General features: G+C 38.6%; 1 protein-coding gene across 1 annotated transcript in view; it reads right to left on the bottom strand.

The window, feature by feature from the left end:
* CPNE4 (copine 4) overlaps positions 1 to 26,316 on the bottom strand; it is a gene marked incomplete at both ends in the record, with an annotated part of 177,015 nt that overhangs the window by 84,633 nt on the left and 66,066 nt on the right. Inside the window, 4 exons of the mRNA XM_079538280.1 lie at positions 3,561 to 3,650; positions 4,529 to 4,612; positions 10,025 to 10,099; positions 14,253 to 14,324. Coding sequence (XP_079394406.1) covers positions 3,561 to 3,650; positions 4,529 to 4,612; positions 10,025 to 10,099; positions 14,253 to 14,324 — 321 coding nt within the window. The remainder of the gene's footprint in view (positions 1 to 3,560; positions 3,651 to 4,528; positions 4,613 to 10,024; positions 10,100 to 14,252; positions 14,325 to 26,316) is intronic.

Genomic DNA, 26,316 nt, shown 5'->3' with positions numbered 1-26,316 from the left:
CTGACTTGCTACAGTGTGTTTTTGCAATGTTAATCCAAACTCCTTATGACGTGAATCCAACCACTAAGCTCAGTACCCATGCAATTTCAGTAGCAGAAATGAAAGGGCAAAGTTTTGAGCTGCAAACAGCCTAGAGGGGCATGCATGTTGGACACTGGAGAGTCAAGGGCAGTGGGCAGTGTAATCTATCTGTTGTTGAGAAGGCTACTTCTGTTTGCAGAATTCTCACAAACGGCTAGAGTTTCTGTTGCCTCCTAAAGCCTTAACTTAGATTATGCCTCCCAGAGTATGCCCAGAGGAAACTGTAGGTATGGGTTCATGATTATCCAGCCTCATGTAAGTACTGCTCACCATGAGCAGGCAATCCTTGCTAGAAGCCGAAGCTCAGCACAGCAGCTGGAATACACAAATGTTAATTATGGCAGAGGGAATTCTTGTAACATTTACAAGTAACATATGCTATATACTTTATGCAGTGAAGCACAACATCTGAAGTCAAATCTTCACAAATACGGTAATGCAAAGATTGTAATGCTCTGTCAGTGTAAATCAAAACACAAACATTCATACAGCACTAAACTCATCGCAGACATTTCTCCTCTCCGATTCTCATTATTTACACTCTTTTGTCCTTGCTGCCATCAAATTTCTAAGTTATGGTCTGCATAGGAAGCAAACAGAATTGTCATCTGACAAGTGCTATATGCTATCTGTCAAACGCAAGTTATTTTGGAGTCTGCTTTACCATAGCAGCCTTATCTTACACCTACCACAAGGTATAGTGGCCTGAATTTGAAATAAGCTTCAAGCTTGATTATTATCTTACAGCCAGAATTAATTGTAAAGTACTTCTGCATAACAGAATCTGGTGCAAAGCCTACTAGTTTTAACTTTCCTGTGAAAATGTGAGCTGTAGCCTTAGGCAAACATTCAGACATCTAAATCACGGCCTGTAAACACTTACATACTCAAATCAAAACACCAACTAACAAAAAAAAAAAACACAAAATCCAACATACATCCTGCAGAATCAGACTATTTTGAAAACTGTCAATAAATTCATAAGATCCAACTTGGTTTCATTTTCACCTTGTCCATTCCCCTCATTCACTTTCCCCTGTCTTCTCTACTGGCAGTCGTAAAGGACTACTCTCATTTCTCTTCACCCTATCTTTTGACAGTATCATCTGCAAACAAATTCAACTGCTGTCTCTCTACTCATGGCTCAAAGATCTCCCCCTTTATTTCCAGACCCATCTTTCCTGTCCAAGCTGAAATCTTATCCTTTATAATACCTTCTCACCTCAATCTCAAAGATATTAAAGCACATTTCTACCTCTAAATCACATCTCTCTATCCTTATGGACTTCTTATTGCCATGACATTCTAGGCATCACATTTCATTTGCGCCTCCTCCTAGAATTTCCCATCTAAGTGATTTAAAGGCCACATATTCACAAACCTCTTCGAATGACAGAAATACACTCTATCTCCTGTTCCAAACCTTTACCGTCACACTACTAATGATGTTACTTGTTCCAATTTAGGATACTTTATGCATAAGCTGCTTCTACCAGTGGCTTGCCCTTCTTTAGCAGATCAAAGAGTTGCTCAGCCTTTCCAAGTCTTTCAGAGTTCATTCTGTTCAAAAGCAGTAGCTCAGCTCCCAGCCCTACCAAAGTTATGAAGGGAACTCAGCGTCCAAACAAGCAGCCGCACTGCTTTCTCTAGTGCTTCCCTTATGTCAGGAAGTAACAACCCAGTCCTCAAAGATGCCAGTAGTATTCACAGTCGATTCTCCTTTAAATCCCTCATATCAGTCACGTTACTCCATCTAGATAGCTGCTTCCCACACCCGCATCGCCCCCGAGAACTATATTGATTATACAACACAGAACAATTTGCTTGTTTTCTGCGTCTCAGGCAGTAGCTTGTAGATATTTATTCTATTCCATTAATTTAGAAAATTGCAGCCTCCCAAGATAAAGTCATTATCCTGACATCTCACATTACTGTCATACTACAGATGCTACAATAAATAACTCCTACACGCTTCTTCGTTTGTGTTAGAAATCCTCTTTAGCCAATGCTGTTAATTTTGCTTGCAGTTTATAATAAAGAATGAGATGTGGGGAAAAGAACAGCCTCCATCTCATCTTCTGCAGCTCTGCTCCAATCCCGCTGAGCATGCCAAATACAAATGGTTTGACCATTTACCAACTAAGACAGTAATAGAAAGATCTGCTGCATATGCTTCCCTGTACCACCTGAGGTACTGAACGTCCTTCCAGCATCTCAGATGCACCCATCACAAACACTTTGCTCTGGCCTTCTAAGAATCCCACACTACAACTACTCCATCTTTTATTTTTCCTTGTTACATCTCCTGTTCCCTCAGACTTCCTCACACTTTTGTGCTTCTTTTGTCCTTGGCAAAGAACTCATGTTCTTTGCTGACAACTGTCACAAAGGACACCAACAAATACATAAAGATACTATTCATTTCTGTGTCTTCCTTGTGCATCCCCTGCTATACAAATGTATACATACAAGCATTGTGTTTGTATCAACATTGTTCCACAACAACAATACTGATTTTGTGAAGTCATAAATCACAATCAGTGTAGCCAATATAAATTTAGGCACTCATAGGAGTATTTTTTAATCTTTTCCATGCATTCATGGAATGCACTGCAACATGAGGAGACCATGCATTTTATTATTTTTTTTTTCCTATCAGCACAGCACATCCTATGGTATGTAATAAGTGAAAATGACAGCATCATTTCTGAACGTTTATACAAATGTAGTGTTGTTAGAAGAAAGGCTTGCAGAGAGAAGGGTCAGTTTTGTTAGAAACCTCAGTGTGACCAACAACAATGGTATTTTTGTGTCTGGTGTTCTCCCACCAGGTCCAAGAGGCTAAACATACTGGGGACAGTTCTCCTTGTTACATTCACAAACATTTTTTAATTTTTAGAGTTTAGTATTAACCTTAAACCGGGTTAGAAGAATAGAAAAAAATGATTCACACATGATTTAATCCAAATTATCCACAAGAAGATTTTTTCTATATAGAGCTCTGAGTTCTCAACTGTCAGTCTTTCTGTTAGCACTGTCATTACTATGGCATATGCCTTTCTGTGGCCATCCCATTTTTCAGATATGTTAACTGAGTACATTAATAAGTGTTTCATTTACAGAGAGTCTCCAACCAGAAAAGCAAGGAAAGAATAGATAAAATGGTGTCAGGGCAGAAATTTCTCTTGAGTATATGTTCACCAGTTAAATGGTGCTGGGTTCAAATTATCCAACTGATTGGCAAAAACAGTCCCATTATTTCTCCAAGGTACTCTAAGAACAGTAGAGCGTAATCTGCTGATTACAGCGGATTATCAGTTCTCTGCATCCTTAATTTGATTGTGTTAATCATAAAACAGCCGTGTGATCATCTTGATTGCCAGAGGGCAGAGCAGAATAGCAATTTTCAATTGAAAAAGGCAGACAAAGTCTTGTTTTCTATGAGTAAAACAATTCAGAAAGTAGGAACTGCTTCTTACCTTTAGCCTACGATCCTGGTCTCCGCTGCACAGAGAATTTACAGACACTTTAAAGGTCTTCCAGGCTGGATTTAAGTTATTCATCACAACCTGAGAGTGAAAAGAAATAAGAGAACCCTTAACATTTGCACATTTCTAAACAGAATGCTAGTAGCCACAATTTTCAAAACAGTGTGTTCACTATAAAGAGAAGCAAGTAGAGAACAGCTGGAGGTTAGCAGAACAACATACACAGGATATTTGCCCCGGAGCAACCTGAAGTTTCTAACACATCTGCTCTGGAAAGCCCCAAAAAGGAGCACAACTGAGAAATGGGCCTCACATGCTACAGAGATTGCCCCAGTAATGCCATACCAAGTAGGGATGCAACTGGCAGAAGAAAGGTTGTGGGATACGTTCCTGAACTGGAAGGCATGGAAGAGATGCAGGCCTGGGCAATCAGGATAGGCAGTATCAACTTATGGACACATCATCTTCCTTGGTAGAAGACTTTATGAAATCCATAATAAGCAGGGCTCATAACCCCAGATACCTGCCACAGCTCTTTTTAAGACAGTGCCAGTCATTGTCCTGGAAGCAATAAAAGTACTGAGGCACAAGAAACAAATATAAAGAAACCAACATAGCAAGGTAGGAGAGGTGGAGTTGATGAAACATACTATCAATAGGAAATTCTGATTCGGTCTGTAGCATGGTTTGGGCTAAATACAATCTTTGTAAGTACTGACTTATAAACAGAGTATCTGCCAGTTCAACTAAACTTGAATCTTTGGCTTCAGTACTATCTTCCCTTACTCCCACATGAGGAAGTCAATGCCCATTAGTCAATAATTGCACATGAGATAGAAGTGTTTTTAAACATGGGTGCTTGGAATATTTTAATTTTTTTTTTAATAGCTGAAGCATAAACTATACTACATGATAGCCTACCTATGTCCTTGGAAAGGAAACACAGCCCTGTTCCTTACCTCAGTCCTGTGAACAAGTTGTTGGGTTGCATCATCATTCATCCGGAAAATCTCCAGAAAGGGATCAGATTTGCTGAAAAAATCCTAAAACAAAACATAGGACAAGTTGCTCTTGAGAATTCTACTTCTTTTAGACTTTCAGGCATACTGCACCTGTGCTTTCCTGACTGCTAATGAAAAAACAGCAACAGTGTGATTTCAGTAAAATCTCCCAGTGTCCCTCAGCAATATTTCACTCCTGTGCTTGTTCCACAAGGACTTCTGTGGCACTGCTGTTGTTCTCAGTTTGCTACTCAATCATGGCAGGCACAAGGGTAAAATCACACTTCACAGTTTTTTTGCCTTCTTACCCCCACTCCGGATTGCTGAGCTTTAGCTCCTTCATTGATCTAGCATGCTTCTTTCTACTTCCAAGCCTGTTTGGTCTTTTGACTTACCATGCAGTGGCCTCTGTAGCGTACTCTATAGTGGCACTGAATGTAATGCTACTTTCACACCCTCTCTGAATGAAGTTAATAGGGCAGGATGTCATGCTGCTATCAGTTAATACAAATATTGGCAAGATGGATTAGAGAAGGTTAGAAAAGTTAAGTCCTCTTCAGAATGTGAAAACTCAAACCATGTAAAGAGGAGAAACAGAGAAGGAAATGAAAAAAAAAAAAAAAAAAAAAAAAAAAAAAATTTGTACCTGTATCAAGTGATATCTGTGATAGGCATTTTCATTGCACCATTGTGCACCTCTGTTTGGTTCTGCAATCATCTAGTAAGTCAAAACGTTCATACACAATCCTAAATTAATTTGTCTTCTGTAGTATACCCTCAATGTGGCCATGGCCTCTTATGATTCAACAATATCTGGGGTTTTTTTTTGCACAAGCTGGCTGTGTTGAAGAAGGGTCACTGGGCATTTGATCTCCACAGCTGGAGCGAAAAGCCAGCTCATTCATATCCTTAACTGTGCTGTGATCCAACAGGCGGGCCCAAATGGACTCCATTTTCTTTATTTTTGACTCTCATCTTCGTTTTCTTCTTCAAAAGAGCCACAAGATTAACTTTATGCAGATAGTATTCTCTGCATGCCACATATCAAACAACACACCTCAGCATCAACCTGGGGAAGTGAGGAATTCTGGTTTTGTGGTGTTTCTACAGAAGTGTAAATACAAAAATGCTTGTAATATGCACTGTTCCGCCATTTTCTCCTCACAAAAAGCCCTTCATAATTATTTCTGTCTAGACAGATAGCCACTCGGAACAGCTTTGAATAAAATGTTAGCCAAATTCTAGGTACAACATTTTGGTCAAACTTGTTTTTGGAATTTTATTACTATTTCCTAAGGGCAAAGCAAGGAAAGAAATCAGGGCTTTGAAAAGGGAAATCAGAACTTCAATGTCTGGGGAAGGAGATGAATCTCTTAAGAATCATGAAGACTTGGGCAAGAGTCATGCAATCTGTGGTCTTTTCCATGCCATCAAAATGAGACTCATCAATGTCATTGTGCTCATAGTATTTGGTGAGTACTTTCTACAAAAGAAACGGCAACTGTGTGTTTAAAAACCACCATAAAGTAATTATGTATTTGTTAAATTTCTTCACACAGAGCTCTAAATAACAAAGCCATATGTTGGCCCATTTGTTTCAATTACATGGTAACAATACACTTCATGTAAGAGTGTGTAGAACCAGCACAACACCCTGCACAAATTCTGTGCTTCCAGAGTTTGACTTGAGGCCCTGATGTAGATTTAGCATGTGGGCTGATTTCAAAGCTTGAAATTTTTTGGTTTTTTGAAGAGCTTTGGTGATCAAACTGTGAAAGGTTACTACTGCACAGAAGAGAGTGAGGCAACTGGTTTAATTCTATTGACACCAAAAATACAGAATGCATAGGATTAAAAAAGACTGACGTGCCTCTTCGCATTCATAAGCGTATTGTTTAAGACTGAGTGACAGCTTAGCGTTTAGCAGATTCTTTATGAAACACAAGTTTGATGAGAAACGTTATCTAAAGGAAAACAACTCAAAGTGATGTATCCAAAGAACGAATCCTGCAGTGCAGAATCTTCAGAAAAGGAAAGGATTTTGAGAGAAAACTCAAAATATTCATTCTCAGCCGAATATTATGAAAACCGACACAGAAAACATCAGCATAAGAAATGCAATTTTTAATACCTGGTTTTAATAAACAAGGCAATATCATCTAAAGGAAAAAAAAATCACTACTGACAATAGCTTCCGTCACCCCTGCTCAATGCAAAAAACAATGCTTACTTCCTTCTACAATCAAGGTATAAACCAATACTTCTTCAGTATCAAAGATGCCTGGTAAGGACTCAAAACTGATATGCTGAATTACGACTTTTTTTTTTAAATTCAGCTACAGCATAGTTAGCATTTTCAATAAATTTTGGTTGTTCTGCTAAATCTACCAGCTTTGCTTTATCTCACAAGAGCATCTTCTTTAAGAAAAATAGCGGCAATGAAAGTTGTTCTGATATTTTAATACTGCTTATATGATAAATATAATGCATTTGCTGGTGGTAAAATGCACACTGTCACTTCAGTATGTGCACACAATAATAACATCAATACAGGGCTTGTACTTTAAAAATGTACCTACTTTTTCTGAGCACTTATTTTGATGCATGATGTTTTGGTATGCTCATTTTCAAGGCAAAACACTTTTCAAAGCTCAGGTTTACAGGTTGAGATCTCCCAGAAAAGGACTGAAACATCCAGAAGGCACTGATTAGTTTTGAAAATGCATCAGTATCAAGACACAGCTTTTAAGAATTTCTTTGGTCCTTCAGCACCAAAGGAATACATAAAAAGTGGCAGTAGCTTTTACTTTGCAGACATTTGCTGGAGTATCTCAGGCCATGATAACTGCCTCGCTTAGAAGAGGAAAAGCAGTCTGACTGCTTCACTGCTCCTAATTTATTACAGCTGCCATAAACATGTAGCTGCTTGTTATGGTAATTGTGACACAGCTATTAATGCAGTAGAACCTTTTCAAAAGTTGTTGTTCCTCTTTGAAGTGCTCTCAGCAGATCTCTTGAAACAAGGACATGTCACCTGAGCTGACTGGGCATGAAAATACAGTTATACCTTCCAAACAAGTACTGCAATAAAACTATAACCTCTATCTCTGCAAAGGCAGTTAACTAAAGGAAGCCTTCTTACTGTGACTTTCTATAATTTTATACTGAATGTTTCAGCCACCTCCTCAGGAAAATCCAGGCTTTATGTGTTATACGGTGCCTCTAAAACTCTTGCAGTATTATATAGAGGGAGTAAAAACCAAACAAAAGTATACTGCCTGTGAAATGATAGCAAATTTTGTTTAATCTGCCAAAAATCTGTTGGTCACACTTTTTTCTCTCATTTGTTCAAGGACTACAATCTGGATTGTCTTTCGAGGAGTTTTCCTTTAAAGAGTTGAAGAAAAACATTCTCGTCCCTTCAAGAAACCACTAATAGTAAGAAATGGGAAGAAACTTTTACCCATTAAGCACATTCAGAACCTTCTCCCACACTTTCCTTTACTCCTTATTTGTGAACAAAAGATTCATGTTGTCTTGTGTCAACCCCACAGACACCAGTGCAGGAAACCCTGGGGTGACAGAGGTGATCTTGTGCAGCACTGTGAGCTCCCTGCTCAGGTCATCAGACCCCTGAGCAGGGACAGGCATGCAGTACCTTGCCTAGGATTTCACCAAATGGGCTCTTGTCCATTCTCTGATGTCTTTCTTGGACATTTATGTAACTTTGGAGTATGCAAGTTTTCTCACCAATTTAAATAATTTCAAACTTTGCGATTGTGCAACTTAAAGAATTTCAAAGCTTAGTGATTACTAACAGTGCTTTGCATCCACTGACATCTGAATTCATTCAGGGCCATATCCAAAGTCATAGCCTCTTTTTATAAATGAAGACAGCTAAATTTCATCCAGGTTTAGAGACATGTCTAGCTGGAGCAAATTGAAAGATTCATTTCAACTGTAAGAGGATTTAAGCCATTTTCATCAGCTGAAGACAGGAGTTTTGATTCAAATAATAGATGAAGAGTCATGCAGATGATACAGGATTGTTTTTTAGTAGATAAAGCCCACTTTGACTAAACATGTTAAAATGGCAAAAGCAATCATGCTTTTGCAGTATTTCTGAATGATCCTTCTTCACTTAACCCTGTAAGTATTTCAACCATACTCTAAAGCTATTGCCCAAAAACAGTGGACTAGTTTTGAAGCACATTCTGGCAGAGTTTTTTAGTGAATATCAACAATAGCCTACAGCAATCATAATATTTACACTTAATTACATTATACATCTGGGGAAAAGCAATGAGCAAATGAGGTCTTATTATGTTGTACACATCTTTTCCTTTTTGTAGATGTGACACCACATGGAACAGTAAAAGCTTGTGTGCAGCTTTTGAAATCAGGTCTAAAGATGGATATCTTTAGACAAGGTTGTTAAATCTGTGCCTAAATAAATTATATGATTCAGAAACACTAAGAGTCCAGTAACTCTGAAGGAAGAGGTAATTCATCTTTCAAAGGAGAAAAAAATTAGGGTTCTGATCACTTATGATTGTTAATGATCCTGAGCAAAGTAATGTTATTTACCTGTTATGAATAAATTCCAGTACTATTAATCATTCTCTGCTTGCCTGAGTTATTTTTTGCAGTTCGGAAATCTGATATATATATCCAAAAGCACTCTGATAGATTTGATCTTAAGCTATACATCAAATTTTTACAACTACATGCTCACAGTATCAGAATAGCAAAATTTTGTGCCGGGCTACAATATGTTTCTAATTGGAAGTAGCTTCATACATAGGAGAGAAATAGTGGATACTGTGATCCAGTACAACAGTAATTGTCTGGTCTTCAATTATTATCTAAAAAAGCCTTATTGTCTAAAAAAGGGTTATGGTCTTTTGACACCTATTAATTAAAAAGATATTCTCCAGGCTACTTCAAATAACCGTGCCTTCTAGTACAGTTAAATTACAGACACTGCGCCTTACAAGCAATCACCTGGATTTCCAAGACTGTACTGCTTGTGGCATATTTTCAGAAAGATATTTCTTATAATGAAGAGTAATATTTTAGTTAGTGGAGAGTTTTCTTACTGAAAAAGATGAGCTGTGTCTTTAACTTTATTTTAAAACGCTTGCTTCAACTGTATCATTTTTGACTACTTATAGAAAGCTCACTTCTCTAAGCACTCCTGATCTGTGGCATTTTAAGTAATTAAACTGTCTTGGTTATAGCATAATTAAATTGTCTTGGTTTTAATTAGATTCCCTTGAGATTTTTTTTAATTACTTCACAACTTAAGGAAAGCTTCATTGTGAACATCGATCTGAAATCTCTGATGTGTTTAATAATATAAGGCAAAAAATATCTGTAGGTGAAAATCTCATCAAATTACATTTGCAGGCACTCTTTTACATCTTTTGGTAAGGTTAATAACATGCAGCTTACCTTGTCATCCAATTTCCGTGCACTGAATGAAAGTTCAACGTAGTCGTCATTGCCAGACAATTCCTCAGCTATCACCTAAATGGAGAGCTACATTTGAGTTTTGCATGGTGTAATGAAAATGGAGAAAGACATCATTTCCCCACGTGAAGACTACAGACCCCATTACGAAGCTAAAGCGTAGTTAATATGCTTCTCTTTGCAATCAGGAAGGGTTAATAGCACTCGGTGAACCCCTTACTCAGTTAATATGCAGCAACACATTAAGATTCCAAAACAGAATCATTTTTCATTAGATGACAATGTCTTATCAATACCTGTCAATGAACAGACCTCCACATCCCTCAGTAATCCCTTTCATCTGATAAAGTACTTTCTCTTAGGTGCAACAGTGGAGAATTCCACTTAGTCTCACATTATCCAGGAGAAGAAAAGGACTATATGTGAGTTGGATTATTTGGGTCTAAAGCCAGACAAATGGAAAAAGTAGTGAAGTCACTTGCCACAAATCGCAATGAAAGGCACATATACAATAGGAGAGTTCTCCTGGTGTAGTTTTACTGCAATAGCTATGTTTGCAAAATCATTTATTGTAGAGTCAGAAGGGAGTAACACTAAATTAACATACCATGGATCTTTCAGATACATAAGCTCTACTGATAATAATGTCCATCACTGTGCTATTCAGTGTTGTTAAAAAAACCAAAATACTATAGCATTTATCATGACTAGGACATTAAAATGCTTCAGTGGAGAGAAGATATTAACTTAAACAAATCTGAGGTTTATTACCAAGAAACGTTCTTTGAAACAAACCACATTATATTCAATTTGCTATTTCCTAAGCCTGCATGTTCTCCCTGCATATCACATGACAAAAAGAAAACAAAAACAAACAAAAAAACCCCACATTTCCTAACAATACGTGTCTTGCACATTGCCCACAGGTATGCCCACAATGGAGCAGGGACGCCCCCAGGGACTGTGGCCTGTGGGTAAGCCCATGACAGAGCAGAGAAAATGAATAAGCAAGAGGTAGCAGGGAGCTAAACACAGTCAGAAGCAATGAAGGACAAAACAGAAATCTCTGTGCTCTGATCCTTACCTCCTGCACCATATTTCCCCTCAGCAGAGCAGCAGAGCTAACGTGTTGAAAACAAGGGGAGTAGAGACCATGAAAGGAGCAGCAGATGTGTCTGTACTGAAGTTAATTTCCAGGAAGTGGGAAGGAAAGGTGTTTTCCCTAAGAGTTCATTCTGTTTGCTTCTCAGCATTCCCAAGAAGCAATTAGAATGTTATGTTAACTGGCAATGAATTAAATTAAGTAGAATTTCACGAGTCATGAATATTTTGGCTATGACAGCTCACAGTAATGAACTGTGGCATTTCCTCACGCCAAATATTCACATGTAGCCATTTAGGGACACAAATGTCTAACTGCATTAAAGTAAAATCCTACTGATGCATATGAGTGATTTACCTGTTGCCAGGCAAATCTGAACTTGCTGAAAGTTTGGCCCACAGAATCTGACACATTTATCTTCCATATTGGTCTGGTGGCTTAAAAAATACTATGCAGCAAAAAGCAACTAGCACCCTGGGACTTGCACACAGTTTTGCAAGTGTTTTTAACAAAAAAAAGTGAACCTTTCCTGTAAAGGTTGACAGACTTCTAGCTGGAGAAACTGAGAGAGGTTCTCTTTTTTCCGAATGCCACACAATAAAAATGTACTGATGAGATTACTATTATACTATTATACTATTATACAATTATATTGCAAACCAGGCTTGAGGCAGGCAATTCAGAATTCCATGAAAAACTCAAAATTCAGTAATCTAAACATGCTTGGAAATTAGGCTTTGACAAACAAGTGGCATGTACCTTAGGATCAGAAATAATTCTAACTCATCAATTTCCACTTGCTCTGCCCAGACAGCAAGCTCTTCTCACAGTAATCTTTGTCTGAGTTCAGTTTTCTCCCACTGGAGGAAACTGCTCTGGAGAAAGCCTGCTCTTTAGAACCACAGACCAGAAGCCAAGGTAGCTTGGACTGCTCGCTGTTCTTAGAATAAACTTAGAATAAGGCCTTCAGTTTTTCGGACACTCTCATTTTATTTCTTATCTCCAATTCCAATTATATTGTATTACATTGTATGATAGTGTGCTATCCTGCATTCCAATATCTTATTTCATAAATTAGTTTCTCCTCAGACCGTTGCCGATTCCCCTCACACTTTCCCTTCTTCCCTTTCCCATGGCGTGGGTCTGTGGGTCCCCCCGCCCTATCAGTCACAGAACCGTTCTGAACAAGCCTGCAGAACGAGCCTGTAGAACAAACCATTCTAGACAAAGCACTTGTTTAGAGACCACAAATTCTTGCCAGAAGATTCTACTAGAAAGTTTAGTTATTTTAGTTGAGCTAGCAACTGAACTTATTTGTGTCTGTCATGGAACAGGAGGGGTATCTAGAAGGTCACAGGGATGGATGAGGTAAAGCGTGCCCCAATAGTCTCAGTAGGCAAAAACATCAGCTCTTTAGAGAGCAAAACTCGCTCCTACCTCTGTTCAGACAGGAACCTGGGAGATTCCTTTCCAGTCCCAGAATAAGCGGAGGTGTTGTACTTGGGCTGGGGTAATCCCAGATACTTATACAGGCGGGGGAAGAGCTCCTTGAGAGCAGTCCTATGGAAAAGGACTTGGGAGCCCTGGTGGATGAGAAGCTGGACATGAGCCAGCAGTGTGTGCTTGCAGCACAGAAGGCCAACTATGTTCTGGGCTGGAGCCCCCAGCAGAAGAAAGGTGCAGAGCTCTCGGAGCGGGTCCAGAGGAGGACCACTAAGATGATCAGAGGGCTGGGGCACCTCTCCAATCAGGAAATAAGGGAACTGGGCTTGTTTAGCTTGGAGAAGAGAAAGCTCCAGGGAGACCTCATATCGGCCTTCCAGTATTTGAAGGGAGAGTATAAACAGGAGGGGGAACGGCTGTTTACAAGGGTGGATAGTGATAGGACAAGGGGAATGGTTTTAAACTGAGATGGGGAGGCTTAGGTTAGATATCAGCAGGAAGTTTTTCCCCCAGAGGGTGGTGAGGCATTGGAACATGTTGCCCAAGGAGGCTGTGGATGCCCCACCCCTGGAGGCATTCAAGGCCAGGCTGGATGTGGCTCTGGGCAGCCTGGTCTGCTGGTTGGTGACCTGCATATTGCAGGGGGTTGGAACTGGATGAGCATTGTGGTCCTCTTCAACCCAGGCCATTCTATGAATAAAAATGAGTTTCATTTTACATATTTAAGAAAACCTCTTCCCAGTCATAGACCAAGAAAGACATCTAAGAAAGAAGATTCCCTGGGCTCTCAGAAAGCACTGTTTCTCATATTCTGCTCTCCACTGTGGCTGAAGACATGAAAAAAATACCTGAACAATCAAGCCAAAAGAAACCCATCTGACTAATTGTAAATCAAGGAAGAAAATCCTTCGCAGCGCCATGAAGCAATTGAGCAGAATGTTTTGATATAATCTGTCTTAATGCCAAGCTGCAGATGTCACAAGCATGCTATGTTCAGTGCAGACAACCTTGATCTCCCAAACAAGATGGCAAAGAGAAAGATGAAAGAGAAGTAATACACTGATTTTCATATTTCAAGACATACATGGGGTCCTTTAATTGTCCAGTCTGTAATTGCATTACAACAAAGCTAAAATAGCAAATATCATAAAATATCTGCATTTGGTGTTGGGTTGTGCGTGTCAGTGTGCTGTGATTTTTTTAAAGACACTGTAAAAAGTCCAAAGGCCTAGAAACATCAAGTCTCTTTACCATTCCAATGAGAACCATGGAAGAATTTTATATTTAATTTTATAAAGAATATTTGTGAAGCAGTTCATACACAATATCATAAATGCAGTTAAAAGTGAGTTAAAATGAATTTCTGAGGATTTGAAAGCTTTAGATAAGAGTGATAAAGCAGTAAGACTTTCTCGTTGTCATCGAAGTATCTTACAAGCAGTAGCAGTAGTAGTAAATGTTATGGCTTTTGTACAAATCTTATATTATTTGTTGCCATTATAGCAAGTATTTATCAGAAATGTAGAAGTAATCTTTTAAATAAATGATTTGACTTCTCAGTCAAGGGTTGTTCTGGTGCCTTAGCATAATGCTTTTAGGCAGAATTAGTCCCATTAGCTGCCTTTAAACAACAGGAAAATAAAAGCGTATTTAAGACTGGCTTACTGTTATAGATGACTTCCCTGCTGTGTTCCCATGTTTGAGTAAGGACTTGGAGAATTTCCTCTGAGAAACAATCTGCACAAAAACAAAAGGGAAAAAATTAGAATCTACAATAAACACAAGGGTAATTTTGATTTCTGTTTTATTTTGTATGAAGGTGTTGCCTTAATCCACAATTAGAATCCTAGCATAGAAAAACCACCAGTTTCCCCAGGAAGCCTGCAGTTAGGATGCAGTAGGGTCAAGCTGAATGTGAAGAACACTATTGGATGAGTAGAACAGAATAGCAGAAACTGAGTGCTGTATTTTCCAGAATTTGCTTCCATCCATCATGGGGGCAACAAGGGAGTATCTGCTTACAATAAATCTATCAGATTTGACAGCCCTCCTCCCCCTATCTACTTTTATAGGTAACTGAAAACCATTTCAAAGAGAACACAATTATTTTATTTCAAAACATCAACAACTCCAAACCCAGAAGCAGGCAGTCTTCCCCATAGGTTTAGTTCCAAAAGTCATCTCGTCTTTTTATCAGGCACCAAATCTCCTCTGGAACTCAGCACTGTAAATTAGCTTGTCCACCAACCAATTTACAAATATACCTAAAAAAAGTGTTAGTATAGTAGCACAGACAAAATATATTGTTTCCTATTATATCAATCATTACATTACCATAACAATCTTTCAACATTTTAAACTAGATCGGTAAAAATATTAGAAAATGGAAAAACCTTAAAGCTACACATAATTTACCAACTACTCTACAGTTGATGTCCCAGTATGTTAGGTCTCTCCTTTTCTTCCTTTCTATAAAGTCAATGCTACCTTAAAACTATTCCCTTCTTCCTTTTTTTTTTTTTTTTTTTTTGTAATACTCTTTTTTTAAGTGTTTGGAAAAGTTCAAAATACAGCCAGATGTAGAGGGAACTGAATAGACCTTAGGAATCATAATTAGCGTTATTTCTAATTCAGCAACACTGGAACAGGATTCTGCCACATGCTGCACAGACACTGAGCAAAAGAGTTGTTTCTCTTCTATGGAAGACTCCAAGGTTTGGAGCATAGCTTTATACCTTGAGTAGTCCTTATCCACATCCAATATTATTTGGGCAGCTTAACCTGAATGGCAAATCTATAATACTTCAAATGAAATGATCTATAGAGATCTTTGGCAAAATATGCAGAAATATTCTTTGTAAGAATATTTCCCTCATCAAGAGAGAAGAACTGCTTCAGGCAACTTGTTGCAATCCTGGGCATTGCACACATTTCAGCAATAAGCCAAGTCAATAAGCAGCAGGCAGAATTGAAACAGGGCATGTAACACAAAATCACAGGCAGCCAGAGGTGCTACGAGTAGGAGCAAACAGGATATAAATTTTGGACTAACATCCCCATGGGGAATCATCAATTTTCTGAACAGAAATGTGGAAATAGCACCTCAGATTTTACTGAGCTCGTGTCCTCATGCAGGCAACAGGGGAGAAACAAGTTTTAGAAGATGTTTAAATGTGAAACAAGAGGGTTAGCATAGAGCTGGAGGGGATTCCTCCAGAATCACTGTGTCCAGCTCCTCAGTCCTAATGCAGGACCTCCTGTAGCTGGGTCAGCTGTACCTGACAGATGTATCTCAGATATCCGGAGGCAGAGAAACACTCTTCTCCAGCAATTAACTGCAGTACTCATTATCCTCGCTGTAAATATATTTTCCTATGAGCTAACCTGTTTCTCTAATTAAAGCCCATTATTTCCATCTAATGCACCATGAATGGTAGAGCCTTCTCCCCTTTCTCATTAAGGCATTTTTTATTTCTGAAGGCTAATATCGTATCTCCACAGTGTTCTCTACACTGCAGAACCCAACTACATCCTATTTTTCCTTTCTGACCACATTTTGTAGGTCTGGAACCATTATCAGTGCTCTCTGCTCAGCCCTCACCAGCAGGTCAATGTCCTACTCTTGGAAGAATGCTCAAAACTGAACATAAAACTAGAGATCCTATGCAAGAAGAGCTTCTTGTGCTGCGAGCTCCTTCTGATTTACTCTAGGATTGCATTTGCCTTTTTTTTTTTAACACCATGATATTTTCTCCATCTATATTTATGACCATTTCACAATTTTCATCACCAGCTGTTTCTTACCCTCCATTTTTGCATCTGGTTATTACTTAAAGAAATAATTTGGCACTCATCCTTTTCAGACTGCCTTCCATAAGCCAACTGCTGTCATCACTTCACTCATTTCTCCAAATTAGCTTGAAAATTTCCCCAAGTATTGGTCTTGTGGAAGCAAGAGTTGCAGATAAAATACAGATGACCAGTAATGCCAGGATTCAGTGTCCTTCCTTCCTGGGATCTTGGAAAGATTTTTCACCGCAGCCCCTTACATTACCCATACCTCTCTTCTGTTGCCAGCTAAGCCGGCACTTTTATGAAGTGTGAAGAGCAAGTTACAAAATCTTGAGATTTTCAAATATGATTATTTTCAGGATGTTATTAAATTATGGGTTTTCCATCTAACAATGAATTCTGGCAGATGGGCAGCAGGACACACGGTATCTCTACAGCTCCCTGCTTTCCTCAAGATGTACAGACAATACTATAAAACACAATAAGCTCTTCTACTGAAACCTATGGTACTGTGCACCAGAAATCTCTTCAGATGTGTTAAGTATGTATGTCCTTGTGACACAGAACTTGGAGGGGAACCTGTCCTTCAGCTGCCTCCTAGAAAGACAGAAGGGCGTTCCTCATGAACAACTTAAAAACCAGTTTTGCTAATTGGGAAATTGTCAAAGCCTTTAGGTGGCACTGGGCAGACAAAAACCTGAAGCCTGGGAGCTTCCATGCAGGTGGCAGAAAGACAGCTCACAATGCCAGACAAGTTAATTTACTCAGACATTCCCATTACTAGATCACATTAATAAGACTAGCTCTCTCAGCCATTAGCATCCTTGTGACACAGTGAGCACCCTGCCTATGTAAATACACGTATTTGTGGACAAACATTTATCAGTTGTTAATTAACAGTAAAATGAATCTTCCATCTGGCAATAACGTGCCAAGATCACTGCCTCAGACTGTAATTAGTGATTTGGGATCAGAAGACTATCATTGTGATAACTGACAAGAAATCAGTATTCTCTAGCAGGAAATCACCCACTTTGTCTAAGCAGTGTACAAAAAGCAGCTCTCACTAGACAAAAGAGACAATTCTCCAGGATGGTGAAACACTGGAACAGGCTGCCCAGAGAAGCTGTGGATGCCCCATCCCTGGAGGCATTCAAGACCAGGCTGGATGTGGCTTTGAGCATCCTGGTCTATTGGTTGGAGACTCTGCATGTCTTTGAGGTCCTTTTCAACCCAGGCCATTCTATGATTCTATGAATTATATTTATTCTTTTGTATCAAAGTGCAAATAACCTCTTGAACGCCATAACAGGTGTTGACCTGATTGCCAGAAAGTGAGTCCTAAACAGCAGTAATGTACTGGTCTAGAAAACATCCATATAAGTTCCAGCTTCAAGAGATGTTTGAACTTGCAAAATGGCTTAGGTAACTAATCACACCTTTCTTTCATAAGGACTCTGGTTTGACTCCTACCTCAAAAACTAACAATTTAAAACTCCGCCTTCAGAACAACAGGTGTTTTGTATAACCTAATGGGAAGAAGTGTAGGGTGTAAATGCCTCTCATTTCCTAAACAGATATTAGAATTCAGTTCAGACCTAGTAGAAATCATTACATTTCCAGAATACATATTTTATGAATGTTTTATTAAAGCACGACCAACCAGTGAACAAATGGATGTAGAAACCTTAGAGACCTAAAAGGTGAAGCTAGTAAAGACTTAAGAACTGATGTTATGTTTCTTTGTGGCTACAGCCACATATAAATTACAATACAGTTATAAGAGCCACACGTCTAATAATATGAATCATACTCAATAAATTTGCAAGAGGTAGGAATAGGAACAGAACATACAAGCTGCTGTTCTGCTTCAGAAAGAGGGGATACACACACAAAGCAATTCTTATTTGCCTCTTATGAGCACCCTTTCAACTAGATTTCTGGTCTCTGTTGCCAAGGGATATGAGCTCAGGGTAAGATGGGGGCAAGAAATTCCCTTGCAGAGTATCTAAACGTGCCTTAGTACTTTCAAGTGCAAATAGGCTAAGGAAAGATCTGAACAGATGTTCCACACTTCTGTGAGTAAAACTCAAATCCCAGGCTGCCCTTTGATCTTATCTCCAAATTAAAATATATAAAAGTTGCTTTGCTTTTTTACTTAAGGCACTAACAAGGCACCAACACCAGCTGTGTACACTGCATTGCTCCGCAGCCACTCAGACAAGGACTCTGATGAAGGTTTTCTCTCTCCTGTGTCTGAATCATGACTAATCAGCACAGTGTAAGGTGAGCTGTGATATATAATGACCTATTCTAACTGGCTTGCGTAAGGACCTTTTAAAATACACTTCTCAGTGTGCTCCTTCCTTAATCAAATATAGGGATAATTTTCAATAGTATCATGCAGAACTCCCAATGCTTATAAATCAAACTAATGAGAAGAATTCAAAATGGCTTTTTAACTTATTCATTTTAGCATTGGTAGGAACAGATTAATCCCATATATCATTCGGAGAAGTTCTGTATGCATCGACAGCTGGGATTGGTCCCAGTTCTGTAAACAGCACTGATGAAGTTTTGCAAGGTGCCACTGAGCAGGCCTGATGACCACACTCCATATTTCCCCTGGGACCAAAAAGCTGCAAGAACTTTGTTTGTTTGCCTGAATTAAGCTGGTATGAATCCTAGCTCCGAATATAACACCAATATCCTTTTGTTAAAGGCTTCTTGAAAATCCCATGGATAAAGGGCCACAGCTCCTTTTCTATTTAAGTTCTATATCACTTGACTTTTGTTAACTCTCCTGAGATGTGAACCTCTGATCTCTGATTTTGACAGAACCAAGGGCTGGGCAAACAGTCTGCATTAGTGGCAAGACTGCATACAACTTAGTTTCATGCTGACTGTAAAAAACAGTAGAAGGATAATTTTAAATAACTCCTTCAATTCCTCATTATTTATTCAAACTGGTCTCCTCTTTCCATTGGACTCCCTTACAGGATCCCTAAGGTTACTGGTTTAGACAAATTTAGCTTAACAATCACTTCACAACACCTCCGTGTTAATTCTTCTTCCTGATATATTAATCCTGTCACACACACTTGCAGTTGCTTAGCACTCTTCTAGCAGACCCAACTCTTTCCAGAATTGCTAAGAATGTCTAGTACATTTTACTAGCATATTTCTTCTAAATCAAATGCCTTTTACACTGATAATCCCCACCATCAAATGCATTCAGGTGTCCAATTAGAGGCTTATATGATGCTGTGTTTTGGAATTTTGATGAAAATACTCTTGAAAACACACCAATACTTCAGTTGCTGCGCAGCAGTGCTAACACTGATGCAAGCACTTTTGCTTCTCATGCTGCCCTGCCAGAGCTGGGCTGAGGGTGCATAAGGAGTTGGGAACGGGAACAGCCAGGACAGCTGACCCAGACTGACCCAGGATGTCCCATTCTATGTGGTTGTGTGTTTGTCTTTCCAAGAAACTATCACACGGGATGAGGGCCCTGCTTTCCTGAGAATGGCTGAACATCTGCCTGTGGATGGGAAGGAGCAAATGAATTCCTTTTTTTGCTGTGCTTGCACATATAGATTTTGCTTTACCTAAGGAACTGCTTTTATCTCAATCCACAAGTTCTCACACTCTTACCTTTCTGATTTCTCTCCCCCAAGCTACCCAGGGAGAGCTGCACAGTGCTGAGCAATCTCTCACCAAAGAGCAGTGATGCTTGTAGAAAGAGTGTTAACAGCATCCACTAGAACTGTGTTGATCTATCAAGCAGGACAGCAATCATGCTCTTTCCAAAACGGACTGCCTGGTGATTTTTTCACCAAACCTTGCAAGCATCTGCAAATTTTTCTTCAGCAATCTAACTGCCTTCCAGCACTGCTTGTCCCTGATCAGCCCCACTGAAAGAGCTTTTCACTCAACTGTGTTAAGCAAAATAATACAACTGGCACGGCTAGACAGATGACTGGAGATTTAACATTTATAAATGTATCTTAAAGCTTATCCATTGAATTTTAGTGTGCTATTCTGCTCCTGCTCCAATCTACTTAAGTCAATTACCTTAAGAGTCTAAGTACCCAAAAATAAAAAGGCAGACTTGATTTTTTTCACCTATGTGGGAGAAGAACTGAGGTAGCTCTGTATTACAGTGTAAAGATTTCCCCCTTTTCATATTACATTCATCTTTAGCCTGGTTTCTCACAAAGCAAGATCCATACAGCTCTGGTGAGCTTGTGTCTGTCTTGATATGCATTTCCCAGGCACCATCACAGATACTACATTTCAACATGAAAGTTCAAACAGCAGGTAAGTGCCAGCGGCCTTAGCCTGACTGAAAAAAAGGATGTTGGTGTTATATTAGGAGCTAGAATAAAGAAAAAAAGGTTTGGGGAATGAGTTCACCTTGTACAGATACCAGGTAAACCCTGCAAGAGACTGTTCATATGGCATATGTGTCCACAATGAAGAAAGTTTCACTCTGTATAATTCCTCACATAATTATTTTTTTCTCTTGATAGTGCCAGCTCTATTGCTGTAATCATCCGTGCTGTATAAACGATATGTTCTATACCACACTCACCTCCCCTCAAGATTTTTGTTCCCTATGGTACCGATCAGCCCGCAGCCTATTTACATCTGAATTACACTCACCCTGTTCTTGTTAAAGATCTGCACCTGAAAATAGTGAATCAAAACAGAAGACTGGAAAAAATAGAAGATCCATATCACAGGAGACAGTAACATTATTACAGGAAATAGCTTATCAATAGCACAAAATGTCTTCGAATTTAGTTAGCATATAGCTTATGCAGCCTTTTCATAATTAGATAATTAGTTATAATAATAACTCATTATAATAGCAGTTTTAAATGAGTTTTCTAAAGACTGCTACAGCAATTCATACAAAAGGATAAAGTCTGTAAAAACAAAGCAGTACTGACTGTACAAGTAATTCCATTAACTGTGACTGCTAGGATTAATATAGACCTGAAAATCTTACAGCTCCAGAGATCGTGCAGTAATGGCAAACCAAAAATTTCCTTGGGAAAACGGTGGTGTTTAAATGATTAGGTAAGTAGTGGGAGAAGGCTGCGTGAATGATTTCTTTGTGTTCAGAGTCAGCCCTGGTAGAAAATGATATTCACATCTAATAAAGTACATTATTCATTCCACTAATGAACTGAGCAACTTCATTTGGAGGAGATCAAAGGTCGAGTGTTTAAAGATATCTAAGGAGACATACAGACATCTGGTGGGATTCAGGAATTCAAAAACCTTGAAAACACTGATCTTATGTCTTCTGCACTATTGAAGCTGTCAACAGACTGTTAAACAGATATTCTCATACAGACTACTTCTATTTAATTAATTCAGGTGCAATCATGACTCTCTCAGCTTTTCTCTCATTCAAGAGAAAGGGGATTTGCAATGGCTACAACTGAGCTAATCATCAGCAGCATTTTCAAGTGCATAATTTGCTAACAACATATAGTATACTAAAAGCATGCAAGAAGCAGCAATACTCATTACTAAGAAGGAAGATTTTCAATCTAATTTGTACATATATGCATGCATGGGAAATATGAAATCTCTAAATAACACTTGAAAAGGTTCTTGAGACACAGAGATGTACATCTGCTGTTTTTCCTGCAGGTGCTACTAGCTGAACAAGTAACAGAGCTGTGAACTGTAACAATATTTTAACACATCTGTAAATTAAAATAAACCAAACAAGTTGTGAGATCACAGATAGTAGAGACCAGCTGGAATGAAAGAAAAGCCATTAAAGATAATCCCATTACTGTAGAGCTGGGTTCACAGTATTTAGGTATTAACAGTTTCATGGGTTCCTATAATTTATTGATGTTGCAAGCATGGCTGAGTGAAAATCAAAAATGTGTTGGCAAACTTCTTTCTTTCTCGTTGAACAATCATTATTAATTGTACAGTTTTTATGAGTTATTAAAGATCAGGCTGGGACTTCTGGTCAAAACTTCAGAGGAAAAAGTGCATCTAATTCACCCTCCTGATATTTAATTCCTGTGTGATCAGGAAGTGAACTTCACCTATTAGAAATAGCTCTTGCAGTATTAAATGATGCAAAAGTAGTGTGTTATGAAGTACATCCAATATAAAACAGAACGCTCCTATAAGAGAGCTTTAGAAAGGCTCAGAATACATGAAGGCATTAAGACACAAGCAGAAAAAGACTTGGGTTTCGTGTTTTGCTACCCTGACTGAATGCTCTGACAATTAAGGCTATCAATTATTATACAGCGTTTGTCCCTCTAGGATTTTTCTTTCATCATTAATAAAAATTATTAATAAATAATAAAAATCCATCTCCTATCTTCTGAAACAAACAATTACAGTGGTGGTGTTTTGTTTTGTTTTGTTTTCTGAGTGAAGAACAGCAACAGAAACACAAAAGCTTCAGTGGTTAGATGGGGACTCAGTTGGAAATAATTAGCCAGAGTGAGTGCCTGAACACTTTCCCTGTGGATAGGAAAGAAGAAAGAGGAAAAATGGGCAAAGAATAGGGGAAGATATTACTGTCCATAATTACAGACAATATCTGTAAAATCATAATCAAGGATGAGGCAATTCATTGCACCTAAAACAAGAGCATGAAAGCAAGAGTTAACCTTTATATAATGGTGTCCCAAAATAGCTGTAAAAATATTACTGTTCATCATGATTTCACCGCTTATCACAAAGATGTGCCTCTGCTTACCAGTGCCTAGGCAAAGAACAATACCTACTTCACACGAAAGCAAAGAGAAAAAGCCAGATGCAGAGCCTGATGGCGCATCCCAAGGCACTTATTCACTGTGAAAGCACAGTGCCAAATCACTGCCCTACCCCCACACTCCTGCTCCAAGAGAAGGGAGTTGTCATATGCAGCAAAACAGTCCCAAAATTTCAGCTTCAAATTCAAATAACCTTGATTAGGTTACGAGCACAACACAGCACAGTATCCTTGCTTAAGTAGATACTGTAGAACTGTACAACTTCATTAACTGTGTTATTACATTAGAAACTATTCTTCTACAGTTGCTTGGAAGTTAACTGTAGAATGAAAAAGACTGACAGTCTTTCATTATGCATCTTAACCAACCACTTAGTAGTTTAAATAAGTGATAAGTAGTACCCCATGGAAAGCTTTATTGGTTGGAGTATGGTACATCCAGTTGTGCGATGTGAATTCCAGATGTGAATTTCTGCAAGAAACTCCATTCTATAAACTGCACATAAAAGCAGACCACATTTAAGGTTGATGCTATTAAGTGAGGAAAAGAAAAAAGTGTCTGAAATTTCTAGTTTAGCACCTTCCATAACATTTTAGAGCTTTCTTGATCTTATTATTGTTCCGATTGGTAACAGAATTTTGTACATAGAGTACCTGCTGACTTACTGCAATTCAGCTCATCACCAGAACACTCTGAAAATGCTGGTAAAACAGCAGTACATAGAGCCTTTCAGAGTGGAACAGATTTGCAGTACTTAAAACAAAAGAAAACAAAACAACAAAAATCTATTAAACCTTTTTCATCTCAAACCCTTCAAGAGACAACGTGATGTTGTTCCATTCAAAAGGGAAACTTTTGAGCATGATAAAAAACAAACTGTATTAAGCAAATGCATCTATTTAGCATGTTGCCTTGTTCTTAATTGCACTCAGCAGCTAACTATCCATAACCACTTATTCCACTGTGTACAAATACTGCAGCATATGAAATACAGGTGATGACAGAATGCAGTTAACCACAGTGTTTACCACCAGAGTCACTGATTTTTCTTGTCCAAGCAAAAACATAGGAAAAATTCTTATTGGACATCCAGTAGGGTATCACTGGACAGAGTATGTTCAAGACCAAAAAGGCTGCAGATCACTGTTCTTCTCACTCTCTCAGGACACAGCATTTAGGAAAGAAGCAGGAATAACGACACCTTCTGTGTCATTATTTTTCCACCTTTCTCATCTAAGATCCCAAATTCCTAAGAAGCTTGTATCGATTGGGCTGACGTAAGATTTAGATAAAGCAGTATTCCTAAAGAATGTGAAACTCTCAGTCAGCTTACTGTATAACTATTCTATTGCCTTTCCTGGTATTTTTTATCCTACTACTTTTCTCTTACGTAGGAATATTGCACAATGCAGGCAAAAATTAAGGCCTACTGCAGATCTACACAGTGCTCTGCAAATAGCTCCAAGTAACAGTCAATCTCTGTTAGATCAACTGTTATCTAGAACAGAGCAATAAACGTTGGGACATTTCTGGGGAGTAGGTTGGAAATCAGTCCTTTAGCCTACGCCTAAATTCTACAGCCTATCTGGAAGTCTCAGATAAGGCTTACTTGCAACGGGAAAGTGAACTGATAGGCAGGCAGGCATTTTATTCAGCCGTTAAAACTGATGTAGAACAACAAATTCATGTCAAAATTAGCTTAGAAAGGAGCCAAGTTGTAAAAAATGCAGTCATTACATCAAACAGCTAAATGTGAGTTTAAGCTCTGTAAGTACAGACTGTACTGTAAGATTTTCAATGCTGAACTCCTTATAATGACTTTTCTTGGATATCAATCCCAGAAGGAACAATTTGGGGGTTTAAATCAATTGATGAACTACATAAAGTTAATAAAAATTACAAAGTGGATGAAAAAAATACACAAGAAAAATCTAAATATGGAATCAGAGTCCTCAAGACTCATTAGTGTGAACAGATTTCACACTGTTATTATTTTTTCTTGGTTACCATTAAATGACACTGCTACCAAGCCAGCTGTGTGCTATTTATAGAGATCAAATAATTATAAAGACATGTTTATGCTACCGCCAGCAGCAACGACATTTTTCCATTCGTTTTCAAGTCAATTTAGTGAGAAAAACATTGTAATAACTTCTTTCTTTCTCATTCTCCTTAACATGATAGGAATAGCTTATTTTCATTGATTAAGGCCACAGAATATCTGCAAGAATTCTGTCAAAAAACTTCACTACGTATTGAAAAAAATCCTAAATACCAATATCTTCATATTACACTTTCAAGTTAGTAAATGTACACATATTTCTTATTAATACTGTCACTAAGAGAACTTTTCTTTCAACACATTTGGTCCAATGGTATCAACTGTTCTTGAATGACAGCAAAAGGAGAAAGAAAGGGATTCATGAGCAGCGGGGGCTGAAATAGCAGCAATAGAAGGTGAGAAACTGCAAACAAAATCTTTGCACCAACTTATAGGCAACCTTACACAGGTTACAAACAATGGAAACAAAAAGTAATACAAGCCAAAGAACTGCCTCCTCTCCTCATCCAAGCTACCCTAGACCACAGAGTGAAGACATAGTTTAGAGCCAGTTTAGGGAAATGGATACCATCTCAGCAAAGCTATCATGGACAGAAATGAGATGTGTGTTATATGTATCTACATAATAAAATGCCTGCCAGCTGGAAATTAATTCTGTCATTCTTGGGACACTGTAGCATCCTACCAGTCAGCAATATAAGAATAAGCTGCAGACCTGGCTCTGACAACCTCTGGATATTGATCCTCCAGGTAGGACTCATCAGCCATACATTTAGTCACCTAAGAGGCTATGTATCTACTCTAAGCCAGCCGTCCCGACTCTCTTGATAACTGATGGGGAAAGATGGTTATCTCATGAAAGCAATTTATCCTAACCTATGATGGATGTCTCAGGTGGAATAAGTTAACAGCCAGAACTGCCTGTTTCTCTCCACTGAACTAAAGGCAGGAATCAGAGGAGTAACTTAGTCTAGACATATAACTTTTGGATGACTGAGAGTCATGGAAATGAATCCAACCCTATCTCTCTATTTGCCACATCACCGAACACTAGTCTGTGGGAATGAAGTGTATTCATAAGCATTTATTGGACTTGGAACTTGCTTTTAAT

This window comes from Tetrao urogallus, assembly GCF_951394365.1.
Source record: "Tetrao urogallus genome assembly, chromosome: 7".
NCBI lineage: Eukaryota > Metazoa > Chordata > Aves > Galliformes > Phasianidae > Tetrao > Tetrao urogallus.
This window is presented reverse-complemented; position numbering and strand designations above follow the sequence as displayed.